The sequence below is a fragment of the Nicotiana tabacum genome, chromosome 22 (assembly GCF_000715075.1).
Source record: "Nicotiana tabacum cultivar K326 chromosome 22, ASM71507v2, whole genome shotgun sequence".
Lineage (NCBI taxonomy): Eukaryota > Viridiplantae > Streptophyta > Magnoliopsida > Solanales > Solanaceae > Nicotiana > Nicotiana tabacum.
The window spans coordinates 17,485,608-17,500,627 of record NC_134101.1 but is presented as its reverse complement, the minus strand read 5'-3'; the positions used below and the strand labels follow the sequence as shown (position 1 = coordinate 17,500,627).

The 15,020-nt window shown below is 38.3% G+C and overlaps 1 protein-coding gene across 5 annotated transcripts; it reads left to right on the top strand.

Annotated features, from left to right (window-relative positions):
* Positions 1 to 1,629: 1,629 nt before the first annotated feature.
* LOC107767311 (sister chromatid cohesion protein PDS5 homolog D) lies at positions 1,630 to 14,650 on the top strand. 5 transcript variants are annotated; one of them, XM_016586276.2, is made up of 15 exons: positions 1,630 to 2,272; positions 2,962 to 3,168; positions 3,302 to 3,483; positions 4,006 to 4,132; positions 4,213 to 4,377; positions 5,805 to 6,443; positions 6,566 to 6,655; positions 7,153 to 7,238; positions 7,430 to 7,481; positions 11,924 to 12,007; positions 12,754 to 12,839; positions 13,004 to 13,055; positions 13,623 to 13,706; positions 13,806 to 13,849; positions 14,290 to 14,650. In XM_016586276.2, the coding sequence occupies exons 1-15, from the start codon at positions 2,153 to 2,155 to the stop codon at positions 14,378 to 14,380; spliced, it is 2,109 nt and encodes a 702-aa protein (XP_016441762.2). In that variant the 5' UTR covers positions 1,630 to 2,152; the 3' UTR covers positions 14,381 to 14,650. The 5 variants fall into 5 exon arrangements, 4 of the variants coding, with proteins under 4 accessions (XP_016441762.2, XP_016441763.2, XP_016441766.2 ...); XM_016586277.2 differs by having other exon boundaries at positions 14,280 to 14,650; XR_012704900.1 differs by lacking the exon at positions 12,754 to 12,839 and having other exon boundaries at positions 1,819 to 2,272.
* Positions 14,651 to 15,020: the final 370 nt, after the last annotated feature.

The window sequence follows — 15,020 nt, the reverse complement described above, 5'->3', positions numbered from 1 at the left end:
CTTGAAATATCACGTTGTCAAACAGCGTTCAGGTATTTGTCTAATATTTGATCGACATGGTGGTATTATATGTTCTGTAGAGAATTTGCCTGCATGGCAAGAACCGTATGCCTACCACCGTTACTGTGTGAGGCACCTGAAGGCCAATTTCCAGAAGGCACATCCCTATAAGGATTTGCATGATTTAATGTGGATGACTGCAACAGATCACCGAGAGCATAAATTCCGGAGGCACATGGAATCTATCAGGCATGAAGACGAGGCAGCCTATCATTGGTTGATGCGGCATAAGCCTGAAAAGTGGACTTTGCATGCAGATGGTGGTAGAAGATGGGGAATTCTGACTACAAATGTGTCAGAGTCTTTCAACGGGTTATTGAAGTCTGCACGAGGATTGCCTATCAGTGCCATGGTGCGAATGTTATTCAAGCAGATGGCGGAGAGGTTTGTTGAAAGTGCTGTAGCTGTAATGTCATTGATGGGAAGAGGTGTTGAATTTATGCCACAACCAATGAAAGGATTTGAGAAATACAGGCGGCGAGCATATTGGCATTTATTTTTACAGTATGATCACGACCGAAATATTTTTGAAGTTCGCACCGCTATCCATCAAAATCGGGGGAATAGTGTACACACCATAAATGAATCTAGAAGGTTATGCTCTTGTGGGAAATGATTCATCTATCACATGCCGTGCTCACATGCCATCAAGTGCTTTCAACATACAGGTTTAGGGCCAACCAACTACGTTGATAAACAATATAGTATTGCTGCATACTTAAACACTTATAGTAGGCAGTTGCAGCCAGTGAGTGCTGAGCATTATTGGCCACCGGAACTATTTAAAATGGTGTGTAACAAGAAGTTTTTGTGTCAGGGACAAGTGCAAAAAAGAACGCGTATACAGAGCCAAATGGATGTCGGTGATACCGTTTATGCGTGCAAATGTGGCATATGCTCGCAAACAGGACACGACCATCGTAAATGTCCTTCAGCTGGTTTGGGTGGCGGTGGTAATCCAACTCCTATGGAAGTTCATCTAAAGTGCCCAACTATCAAGGATACACGTAGTGTTTTATTTCCATATTGTGGTTGTAATAAGTGTATGTACTTGTTTATGTTGCAAAATGTATCAAATAAAATTATGTTTCCATTGTTGTTAAATCTTATTGATATTTAACATTATCAGTGGAGTAAATTAATGAATTTCTCCCTCCCGTTCATGTTATCAAAAATAGTATTGGATTAAAAAGCCAAACTTATTACGTTGACTTTTGAATTTCAATCTAAATTTATTGGAAAGTTGAAGATTTGAATCCGAAACGAGCAACCCACAACGAGAGAAGACTTAGCTAGGATGTGAGACCAATAATCTTTACTTTTTGTGGGACGGGTGGGGTCTACTCGAGTTTTTTTGAGTCGTTAATGGGGGGACCGCTGATTTGATTTTAAAAATGAGGGGGGAGGGGGGGGGATTATTTTGGTTCTGTAACGCGGGGGAAAGGGAAGGGACGGATATTTGAAGGGGTATAACGCAGTTTATTAAGACTCTATAGTTTATTAAGGCGCTATATATATATCGCCTCAATAAACTGCGCTATATCTGTCCGTCTAATAAAAAATATGTATAACGCCCTTTTAAAGGGCATGCCCTTCTGAAGGGCGCTATATATAGTTTGATCGCATTGTGTTTATTCACTCATTTGGATAATTTGAGTCTAAAAAGACCACGTTTAAGTTCCCAACTTCCAAAAACATCTAAAGGATAAATATGTCAATTCTTCTCATCATAAATATACAGTAGCTTTGTGACTCAGTGATCTCTCGCTTCAACTGTTCAACAGCAAAGTTGAAACTCCCAATTTGCATTGCCACATTGAGTTCCAACAAAATTACATTGAACTAAGCACAGGGAAAAAAGTACTAGAAGTTAAAAAATCACGGATTTCAACCCCAAATTAGGCAAAAAACACAAAAAACCAAGAAAGAATCCGGTAGAAATTACCCTCTGCATGCCTGACATTTTCCACTTCACTCTCTTCTTACATCACCAGCACTGAAGTTATAATCTTTCAATTTGCTAAACTATTTTCAATTTCATTGGAGTGTTCTTTTGGGTTCTTGATTCTTGAGATTGAGTCTGCTGCTGGGAATGGCAGCTTCTTGTTCCTGTACTGCTTCCCAGAAAGAGGTGGAAGACAAGCTCACAGCTTATGGGATGAAGCTAATGAATCCTCCCTCTTCCATTGATGACCTCCGCAACTTTCTCCATGTAAAGATCAAATCTTTATTTGTTTTTATGCCCCCTATACATTAAAAGGGACCTTTCTTTCTGTGTGATATTAAAAGGGACCTTTCTTTCTGTGTGATATATTGCTGTTTGCAGTGATAGCTTATCAATTTTGTTCTGTTTTGTTAATGGAAAGGCTTTTTAGAGGCAATGGTTGCCTGTCAATTTGATAGATTTTTAATCCTTAGTTTCATTTCTGTTATTTGTTCAGTGCTGTTACACTATCTAGCTGGATAGTTCTTTAGCTCTAAATGGATATTTTCTGCTTTTTAATATTGAATTAGATGGAATTGAATCAGAAATGAGGTGGAAATGGGAATTGCTGTTTTAGTGTAATAAATTTGGAATTAAAAATGGAAGTTATCTATTTATTACTATATACATACAGCAACAACAACAACATACCCAGTTTAGTCCCACAAGTGGGGTATGAGTAGTGTAGGGTGGACTCTGCCTTTTTTCGGTAGAACCTCGGTTCAAGATATTTATTGCTATATTTTGATATTGGATATATATATTTGCAATTTATGGTTTACTGGGTATAAACTACAACTGTAATTGACAGCTTAATGTGTGTATTATTTTCTGGAAGTTGGTTTTGCTCATATTTTAATATGTTAAGGCATTGCAAGCTAACTCCTCCATTTTCCTTTTTTTTTTTGGGGGCTCAGAGAGTTGAATCCTTACTGAAAATGGTAGGTCAATGCCCTTCTGATTCAATGAAAAGTGCACTTCAACCTGTAATGAATGCACTAATCGAGAAAGAGCTTTTGAGGCATAACACCGAAGATGTCAAAGTTTTAGTTATTTGTTGTATTACTGAGCTTTTCAGAATAACTGCCCCACGTCACCCTTATGATGATGATAGACAAATGGAGGTACAAATATACCATTCTAGTTTGTCCTCTATTTTCTACAGTATGTTCACTTTTAACCTGATCAATTTGTTTGTCTCAAACTTATACATCCATTTACATTTTCTTTGCACATGCATGTATTCGCAATTCTCAGGAAATTCTTCAGCGTACTGTAATGGCATTGAAAAAGTTATCTGATGTTTCTGGCTGCATTTACTATAAGGTGGTCCAAATTCTTGAAATTGTTGCTAAAGTAAGGGCCTTTGTGATGTTGTTGGACTTTGAATGTGACACCTTAGTTATTGAGATATTCAAACTTTTCCTCGGGATTATCAGGTATTCTGTCAAAATTCTCTTTCTCATGGCTATTATCACCATTGCTTTCAGCCGCTCTCTCATTCTTCAATGTTACGTAGAGTGCTCATTCATTTCTTTCTGGCACGAAATCAACCAACTTTAGATTAAGTTTGTGTGAACTATAAATTTCATTAGGATTTTGCAGTGTGCTTTGAATTTTTAACTGCTTATCCATTAAGATGGAACATATATCGATCGATCCTTCTCAATTTATTGTCATGATTGTGGTTTCTCTTGTATATATAATATATATAAGCCAAGTAGTAATTTGGCACTAACTAGCTCAAAAAGGTGGTAAGCTGAAATATACTTATACCTTGAAACGGTGCTCAACTGTATGTGCTATTCAGTATCTTGCATATACTCCATTCGCACTAAGCATGTAGGAGATGTTGACATTGTAAATCATACCATAGTGGATGAGCGTAAGGTTATTCTGGAGATAATATTTCTCTGATGGATGCTTACTAAGATAATATTTATGTTATATTTTCTATCAAGGCCCTACCATCCTCATAATGTATTCACTAAGATGGAAGAAATCATGACTCAGCTCATAGAAGACAGTGATGAACTCTCAGTAGAGCTTCTACGGCCAATTCTTGATAGTGTCAAAAAGGAAAATCAGGCAATAAACCTTTTCCTGTGAACCTTTTGTTTAAAATATTTCTTCGGAACTTTTTTTAACCCAATATTTTTTTTATCCAGATTGCTTCACCTGTTTCATCAAAATTGGGGGAGAAAGTCCTGGAAAAGAGTGCTGCCATTGTTAAACCTTATCTTGCAGAAGCCCTAAAGTCAATGAGTTTAAATCCTGATGACTGTGCTGAAATTGTTGCCTCAATATGCAATGAAACAAAAGGAGAACAAATGGTACTTTGTATTCATAATTATCTCGTCTACACCTCAAACAAAGGCTTCTTGCTGCTTCTTTTTTTTGAAATAGAAAAAAAAATGCTTGCTTTTCTTGAAAGAAATGCTTATTGACATGATGCTTTGTTTAATGTTGATTCTTCACTTTCACTGTGTATATGTCCAAGCATTCATTTATACATATAGTGGAGAAAATACATTGTGATTAAAAATGTAGACTTTTCCTTCTTTCTTGTGCGGGATGGTAGTCGAGATTGGTCCTAATTAACTTCACGTCTCTTTTTAAACCTAGCCCCTCTGTCTCATTCCTACAGTTTTGCTCCAAATAAAATGCCAACCACATCCTCAGTTCATTATGCCTTAAAAATAGATTGTTATCTTTCTTAGGCCTAAGCCTACTGCAGTATAATTAACACACTAAAGGCTGCCACTGACAAATTGCACAGAAAATGGTATCATTGTATGCAGTTAGATTTGAAAGTATGATACATAATAAAGAAAGATATCAAACTTCAAATCACCAAGGAGACAACATCAAGATGTACCCTTTTATTATCTTTTCGTTTTTGGTTGTGGGAGGATTGAAAAACCAAGAGTTAAGAAAGGGAAGGCTAATGGTACACAAATTGCAGGAATGCTGTGCCGCTTAACTGGTTGGATTTTCTGATGATATGACTTAAAATATTTATAACACTTCAAGATACAGCTAGTGGAAGTTTATAGTATTTTCACGTGTGCAACTCGTAGTTCTCCTCAGGGATTAGGTCTTTCTGAACTGCCAGGAATATGGGGTTCTCGAATAATGCAAAACTTCTAACTTTAACCTATTTAGTTGCAGTTAGAGACATAGTACTGTTAAGAGAACATTTATTTCTGTCTCCTAGTGTCTGGCACATTTAGCTCGAAGATGTATAATCTGGATGCATCCGCCTTGCACTAGTGAAAGAAAATTAAACTGACTTCCTCCCTTAGAGGTGAATAAAACTTGTAAATCATTTCATATTCGCTGCAGGCACAGGTGTTGCAGAGCTGTGATTGTCATAACAAAGTAAACATACAGTTTTTAACGAAAGTTTTCCTTTGCAGAATCTTGACCAGTTATCCTTATTGTAAACATACATCACTTAGAGGAATGGTTAGAGCCAAATTAGAATAACGATACTCAACTTAGATTTAGAGTACTCTAGTGTTGAATGTAGTTAGCAAGATTTGAGACGCAAAGTGCACCTCATGCTGAATGCAGTTATTGCAGTATTGGCTCTAACGAAATATTTGGCCAAAAGAGCATGGGAATGCAATGGAGACTATAAGTGCTTGTATTGTGTTTTATTTTAATTAGTAAGCTACAACTGTTTCATATATGCATAGATAACGGTACTCACAGATTTCATTCTTTCTTTTTTCTTTTGTAAAACTTTGTCGATCAGATGGCAAATGAAAATGCACCTGATACTCGACATCCTATAAAAGTTGGTCAATCCGATTCAGAATTTTGTGAGCCAGCGCTGCAGGATGACACTCACATGGAGCAGCTAAAGGTTACTTGTACAATGAATGTCATGAAACCTGTCAATCCAGAAGATGTGCAACCAGCAACAAATGCCGAAGTAGTTTCAAGGAGGAGTAGTGAACTTACAGGTAGTGGTGGCCAGCATTCTTCGGCGTCCAAAAAGCCTGAGATTAGCAATGGAAGTCATGGTCATTGGGATCAGCCCAAAAAGAAAGAGATCCTGACAAATGAGGATGCTCACCTAGGTGTGTTAGTTCCAGAAGGAGACGTGCTGCAATCCCAAGTTAAGAAAAAAGGTTCTCTTCATTTAGGTCTTACTGGGGAAGAGAGAACCAAGCACACAGTTTGTGCCAAAAGAAATCAAGGAAGGAGCTCAAGGAAGAATGAGTTTGCTTCCAATTACGATGCAGATAGCAAATCTGAATTTAGCACCAAAAGTGAAGAAGGAAACATCAGTGACTATGAGGAGCCATCACTGGAACTAATTGATGGAAGGAAAAAGAAGAAAAAGAGAAATTCTTTTAAGATGCTTGATTTTGACGATTCTGGAGATGAGGTTGACATCAATACAGCTCAGTAATAGTTATTTCAAGATCTTCGCTAATTTAATTTTTGCGACGTATAGATTATCAATTACTTTCCTTTTGCAATTCTATTTTTTACTTGTGAGCTGTACAGGCAACTAAACTATCAGTCAGATATGAAAATAACTTAAACGGATGTGCTAATTATCAACCCTGGAGGAAGTTGACCACAGGCAAACATGAGGTACTGATGTACCACTATATATAGCTGTAATTCTTATCTATGTAACCTCCATAGATGCAATTATCAGAGCTTGCATGTATGGTTGTAAATTGTTGAAGTGTTTTATATACTGATTTCGTATCTCACATTTTGCTACTTCAGTGCTTTTCCTAAGAACTTCCCTTCACAGGCAAACTAGTTTTTAGCTCTCTGTTGTGCCAGAACTTGCAGAAAAATAATTTGTCCCTCTTTTGAAATTAGAGCAGATACCAGTCTTTCCTTTATTTCATTAGATTTTGTAGAACTGATTTTGTAGACCCTATTCTTTTGTTCTGAAAGTGGTTCTCCAGACGAGAGAGGATTGGCTTAGTGGTTGAGGGGCTGTGTCACGCTGGGGTTAGTGGGGAACCACGGTTGATTCAGGGGGGTGAAAAGGGGATTAAAAGGATTTTTCTAAAAGAAGCGGTTCTGAATTCTTTCATGTCTGAAGTACCTGTGGCTCTAATTTTTTCATTCAGGATTCTAAATGGTGCCGTAACATCAAACGTTATGGTGAAGAACTGGTTGGTGCTAGAATAAAAGTTTGGTGGCCATTGGATGAAAAGTAAGTTCTTTAGAATATTTATGTGAGGACTGCAACACAATCGTAAATTTTGTGTACTAATAACACCCACTCACCCAACCATCCTGCGAGCACACTCTTTTCAGGAACTTGTTGTAGCTTTCAGTTATTGACTCACATTTTCTGTTATTGAGTCTAGCTACATGTTCTCATCATAGAGTTTCTCTTTGTAGGTTTTACGAGGCAACCATTTCTTCTTTTGACCCTGTGAAATGGAGACACAAGGTGACGAGAATATTATGAAGCCTTGTCATTGCTTCTCTAATTCATACTTTTCTTTAAGTTACTCTGGTGTTTTTGGTATGATGGAGGTCATTTTCTATGAAAAATGGTTTGTTGGAAAATATTTTCCATGGAAAAGATTTTTCCTTTATTATGTGACTTGTGAGTGGAAAATATTTTCATTAATTATAATATCAGCAAATTGGAGAGTGTCTCTGTCACGACCCAAAACTAGCCTGTTGTGATGGCGCCTAACGTGGTATTGACACTTTCAAAATACCTCCAACATTTTTTTAATGAAAAATAAGAATAACACAGGTTTTAATCAACAAAACTCTCAAAATGGATAGAAAGTCAAAACCAATTCAGAAATTCCCAACATCGGGGTGTCAACCGAGTGCATGAGCGTCTAAACATCACAAATCTGGGAGTACTGTCTATAATAGTCTGAAACTAAATACATAAAATGGAAAGATAGGGAATGAGAGACAAGGTCTGCGAAACGCCGGGCAACTACCTTGAAATCTCCCAAAAGATCAACTGCGCAAAGGAATCAACACTTACCGTGTCCGGAAACACCTGGATCTGCACACGAAGTGCAGGGTGTAGCGTGAGTACAACCAACTCAGTAAGTAACAAGACTAAATAAAGGACTGAAAGTAGTGACGAGCTTCACAGTTATAATTCAATTATATTAATTTCAACATAGGAAGATAGACATGCTTTCAAGTTCGACAATTTAGGCCATAACAGTTAATCCATGTCAAGTTCAAGTGAAACATAATATAATCTCTCTCAGAAATTACAAGACGGTGATATATGACAACTGAAGTGCAACAGAAATGAAAGTCAAATGCATCCTCTTAGAGCAACAGTCACTCAGTCCTCCCATTCACTCCAACCTCACAATCACAGGTACCTGCGCTCACGGGGTGTGTACAGACTCAGGAGGGGCTCCTTCATCCCAAGCACTGTAACAAGCCAATCATGGCATAAATCAATGAAACATGCTGCGACGTGCAGCCCGATCCCATAAATATCCTCAAAATCAGGCCCTCGGCCTCACTCAGTCATCAACCTCTCCAGTCTCTCGGGGCTCTCAGAAATCATGAAAATCAGCCCAAACAGAAATGATATAATGTATCAACAAGGAACAATAGAGACTAAGATATGATATGCAAATGAAACTGTGACCGAGTACAAAACAACAATTTAGCAGATAATTTAACATTTACACGACTTATGTGGGTCCCTACAGTGCCAACACATGGTCTAAACATGATTTCTAACATGATTTGTAGTTCAATTTCTCTAATAAGTGGAGAATGTACGGATAACAACAGATTATTCAACTACATAGTTCCATGGAATTAACCAAGTTACAATTCCTACGGTGCACACCCACACGCCCGTCACCTAGCATGTGCGTCACCTCAAAACCAAACACATGACGGGTTTCATACCCTTAAAACCAAATTTAGAAATGTTACTTACCTCAATCCGAGCAAATCTCTACTCCAACACACCCTTGCCTCGTGAAACGGCCTCCGAATGCCTCGAATCTAGCCACAAACAATTCGATATAATCAACACGGGCTAAAGGAATCAATTCCAGAAGAAAAATACTAAGTCATTAATCAAAAGTCAAAAATCGACTCAAAAGCCGGCCCCCGGGCCCACGTCTCGAAATCCGTTAAAAGTCACAAAACCCGACAGCCCATTCAATCATGAGTCCAACCACACCAAATTGACCAAAATCCGACACCAAATCGTCACTCAAATCCCCAAATCAAACTATCCAAATCCCTAGCCTCAAACTCCCAAATTCCACCTTAAATACACACAAGCTAGGTGGGAAATTCAATGGGGAAACAAGATTATTGATAAAAAATGAGCACAAGGGACTTACCTCAAGAAACCCCTCAAAAATCCTCTCAAGAATCGCCCAAACCCGAGCTTGAAATGTTTAAAATGAAGCAAAATCGCGAACCCTCGTTTTTAAATAATCTGCCAAGCATTCACGCTTCTGCGGCTACTTTAGCCGCTTCTGCGGCACCGCTTTTGCGGTCCATCCTCCTCGTCTGTGGAGGCCGCTAAGCCGCCCAGTCGCTTCTGCGGTCGAACCCCCGCTTCTGCAGGCGCGCATCTGCGCAAGCAAACCCGCTTCTGCGGACCAGCCTCATCACTCCTACTTCTGCTTATGCGACCCTCCAAGCGCAGGTGCGAGTCTGCATATGCGGAATACCTTCCGCATCTGCGTTCCACAGTCCCCAGTCCAATCCTCCGCATCTGCGCAACACAGCCCGCACCTGCGAGCTCGCACCTGTGCGAGCACCTGCGATCAAAGCTCCGCAGGTGCGGTTATACCAACACAGTCCCAGCTTCAGCAGTCTTTCAAACTCAAACTTTGATCCGAAAACCATCTGAAATCAACCTGAGGCCCCCGGGACCTCAACCAAACATATCAACAAGTCCTAAAACACGATACGAACTTTAGTCGATCCCTCTAATCACCTTAAACAACATCAAAAACACGAATCGTATCACAATTCAAGCCTATTGAAACTAAGGAATTCCAACTTCTACAAGCGACGCCGAAACCTATCAAATCACGTACGATTGATCCCAAATTTTGCACTCAAGTCACATTTGATATTACGGACCTACTCCAACTTCTGGAATCGGAATCCGACCCCGATATCAAAAGTCCACTCCCGGTCAAACTTTTCAAAAATTCAATTTTCTCCATTTCAAGCCTAATTCCACTACAGACCTCCAAATCACAATTCGGACACGCTCCTAAGTCCAAAATCACCCAACGGAGCTAACAGAACCATCAAAACTCCATTCCGGAGTCGTTTACTCATAAGTCAACATTCGGTCAACCATTTCAACTTAAGCTTTCAACCTATGTTGCGCGGATTCTCCAAAATGTAGCCATACCCGTATCGGATCCTTAAAAAATGCACTACTTTTGGAGTGTCCGACACGTATCCGGCCATATTTTCGGAGAGTCCGAGCAACATAGCTTTCAACCTTGAGACTAGGTGTCTCATTTCATTCCAAAATCACTCCGGACCAGAGCCGACTACCCCGTCAAGTCACATAACAGCTATAAAGTACAAAATGAGCAGTCAATGGGGGCACGGGGCTACAACTCTCAAAACGACCGGCCGGGTCGTTACAGTTTCGATGAAACTTTTGAGTACTAGAGATTAATAATAACGTCTAAAGGTTAGTTGAAACAAGTATTATGAAGTTAAAAGTTACGATTGTTGTAAATTTTCGCTCATAAGCGAGGGAAGTCATTTCCTTCCGTCATACCAAACACCAGAAAATGATTTTGGAAAACACTTACTCATGAAAAACATTTTTGCCATTTTAACTCATGTCTAACACACTTTATATGTTCGATTTTATATTTCACTCTTTTTTAAAAATATATTCAAATATCTAGTGTGAAGATATGGTCCTCGAGTCTAAGTAAAAATCAATTTCTCTTCTTGATATGTTTTTTTTTTTGATTTTGCACCGGGTGTCCGAGTCTCTTTGAGCCCCGACTAATCCCGGGGGTGCACAGGCCCTCGGCAAGGAGTTTCCCGCAAGTGCACCACGGTTAATTCAGGTTTTACCCAGTCCGATGGCCCTCAGAAATTGTTTGCACCCAGTGGGTTTCGAACTTGAGACCTTGAAAGGGAGCAAACCCCAAGGCTCAAGTCAATTGCCACCAGGCCAACCCCTGAGGGTTGAAACCAATGAGCATCTTTTCTTCAACTGATGTGGAACTCTAACTCACTCTAACATCCCCTCGCACGCCTAGGCCTTCCAAAGGCTTCCAACTGGAGCGTGGGCAATATATCAGGGGCCCAAATAGGGATGGATCTGCCTTTGAAGCCATGAAAAAATATAGACCTTTGGCCTAACTCAACCCAAAAGCTAGCTCATGAGGGGAGGATTGTCAACACCATATAAGAAAACCACAGCACATTGCCTCAACCAATGTGAGACTTTAACCCACTCTAACATGCACGTACACCACCACAACAATAGTAGTAGTAGTAGTAGTAATAATAATAATAATAATAAATAAGACTTAAGTCAAAAAAAATATTCTCTTATTACTGCTAATATATCTGTTAGTAAAACTAAGTCTATCTTCATTTTGAGTCAAATGAGGTGACATACACTAGGGAAAGGCCAAGTCTATTTAACTGTTCAAATTCAATAACTGCCACATAAATCCCCTTTTACATACATATACGACATTGCAGTTCAGAAGACCTCTGTGTTGTAGACCTTATTCATAGCCAACCAAGGGAAAGATATACTGATAGTGAAGTAGCAATCCTATCTAACTTGAACAATGTTTTATTGGCTTTAACACTTTGCAAAAGTTCCTCCTGAACGTTCTAATGACCCATGCTCTTTTGATGTTTCATTTTTAGGTCTTATATGATGATGGTGATATAGAAAACTTGATATTACATGAAGAGCGATGGGAGATGCTTGAAGACAATTCATCTCAAAAGGTTCTTCACCTGTCTAATATACTGTTATCTCTGACAGATTTCATATTCTTGTTGCATTACATCTGTTTGTGATGTTATTCTTTTTTGTGCATTCTGTTCAGAGCAGCCCAGTAATAGTTATTTTTGCTAATTTTAATTTTTCTATGTACGGATTATCAATTACTTTCCTTTTACAATTCTCTTTTTTACTTGTAAGCTGTACAGGCAACTAAACTTAATGCCAGAGATGCTGATCTACCACTATATTTAGCTGTAGTTCTTATATGTGACCTCCATATATGCAATTATCAGAGCTTGCATGCGTGGATGTAAATTGTTGAAATGCTTCATATACTGATTTCATATCTCATAGTTTGGCACTTGACTGATAAGAACTTTCCTTCACAGGATAACTAGTTTTTAGCTCTCTATAATGTGCCAAAACTTGCAGAAAAATCCAATTCCCCTCTTTTCAACTTAGAGCAGTCTTTACTTTATTTTTATTGTGGAACTGACGGAAATTCTGTTTTAGACCCAATTCTTTTGCTCTGAAAGTGGTTCTCCAGACGAGAGAGGATTGGCTTAGTGGTTAGCTGCCTCCTCCTTCAACCTGTGGGTTGAGGGGCTGAGTCACGCTGGGGTAGGGGTGGGGGAACCACGGTTGATTCAATGGGGTTGAGAAGGGGATTAATAGGATTTTTTGTGAAAAAAGTGGTTCTGAATGCTTTCATGTCTGAAGCACTCGTGGCTCTAATTTTTTCATTCAGGATTCTAAAAGGCGTCGTAACATCAAACGTTATGGTGAAGAATTGGTTGGTGCTAGAATAAAAGTTTGGTGTCCATTGGATGAAGAGTAAGTTATCTAGAATATTGATGTGAGAACTGCAACACCATTGTGAAAATATTGATGTCAGATGACATCTTCAATTTCATTTCCACCAGTTCGCCTTTTACTTTGTCTTGAATAAGAACGAATAATCTAGCTACATTTTCTCATCTTAAATTTTCTCTTTGTAGGTTTTACGAGGCTATCATTTCTTCTTTTGATCATGTGAAAAAGAGACACAAGGTAACGAGATTATAATGAAACCTTGTCATTGTTTCACTAATTCATAATTTTCTTTATGTTACTCTATATGTTCCATTTTACTTGTACACTTCTTATTTTGAGATATATTCAAATGTTTAATGCATGTACGACTATAACAATAATAATAATTCAACATCATCTATCTGTTTGAACCCTTGTATCATATGTTTCCTTATCAAAAATTATTTCAGGTAAAGACCAAGTGAACAAAAATTCTCCTACCACTGCTAATATATTTGTTAGTAAAACTAACTCTATCTCCATGTTGAGCTAAATGGGGTCGCATAAACTAGGGAATGTCCAAATCTATTTAGCTATTCAAATTCAAGATCTGCCACATAAATCCCTTTTTACATAGAGGTACGACCTTACAGTTTAGAAAACCTCTTTTTAATAGAGCTTATTCATAAGTACACAAGGAAAGGAAATATCTGCTGATTGTGAAGTATAACAATCTTATCTATCTTGAACCATGTTTTATTGGCTTAAACATTTTGCAAATGTAAATTCTAAACGACCCGTACTGTTTTGGTGTTTCCTTTATAGGTTGTACATGTTGATGGTGAAGTAGAAATGTTGAAACTACATAACGAACGGTGGGAGATGCTTGAAGACAATTCATCTCAAAAGGTTCTTCACCTGTCTGATATACTGTTCTCTCAGACATTTCATATTCTTGTTGCGTTATATTTGTATATGATGTTATTCGTTTCGGTTCAATCTGTTCAGGACAATGAAATAAACATTCAAGGCCATGCTGTTTCATCTGTTACGTAAGTATTGAATCTAAAATTCATTATAACATTTGGGATATCCAGCTTTGGTTGTTGTGCTTTCCTAGTTCCTACAAAATTATTTGTTTCCAGCGCATCGTATCAATATTCTTGTGCTGCTCTTAGAATAGCTCCACGTTTCTTCTCAATTTACTATATTTCCATTAAAAAATCGTGCCTGCTCCATGCAACTGTGATTATGGGGGAGTTCAGGCATATCTCTGCTTAGTAGGGCAAGCCTTTTTGGTCCTAGCAGTAGCTTAGATAAAAACAATTCCATTTATGTAAATCTTTGTTTGGATATTCAAGTTAAAGCAAAACAAACTATTTATGCATGTCACTGTATGGAGAGTCTGAGGCTATTATCAGCCTTCTTTACTTCAATGTTGTCAAAGTGTGACTGATCACAGCAAATCTCACCACCTGAAAGATTTGGGCAGGGAAAGTGATAAAACCCCACCTGTGAAGACTTATTTTAGAAGAAAGCGTGAAAGAGGAGATCAAGATTTCGTCAGCCTTGACCAAGTCTAACTTCTTCAATACGTAGCTACCATTCCTACCCACTATCAGATCAGACATTAGAGTTTTCTTAGTCATTTGTCGTAAAAAGTATGTATCCTATAAATATCTAGTTAGGATTATATTGGTATGTTTGAATATTTGCATCTGGGAGTTTTATCCACTCCATGCGGACAAATTTATTGGCTGTAAATTGTTTTTAAGATTCTCGCAAGAATTTTCCTTCTATTCAGTCACTTCCATTGAAATTTCCAGCATCAAATAAAAGTTAATGTTGGCAAATGGCAATGTCTGAAATATCAAGCAAGTTTCACCACCTGACTTGACCAGAGGAGGTATATGTGATTAATGTGTTTGACATATACTCATTTTGCATTTTCTTTTCTCTTTTCCAATCAAAGGAAGATAACGTTGTTATACTCTAGTCATTTCTTAATTTCAAGCACGGGGTCAGGACAATCTTTCTCCAACAGAGGCAATAAGTCGTAGTTGTTGCTTATTATTGACATTTTAAGGCTTTTGGTTGATGGAACTGGAGCAAGTTTTCAAAGAAGAAAGCAAAAAAGAAACTCCTCAACAGGGCCGAACATCTCTTTATCCAAGAGGTCTTTCTGTTTGTTACACTTGTACCCTGTAGTTGCACTCTGAACTC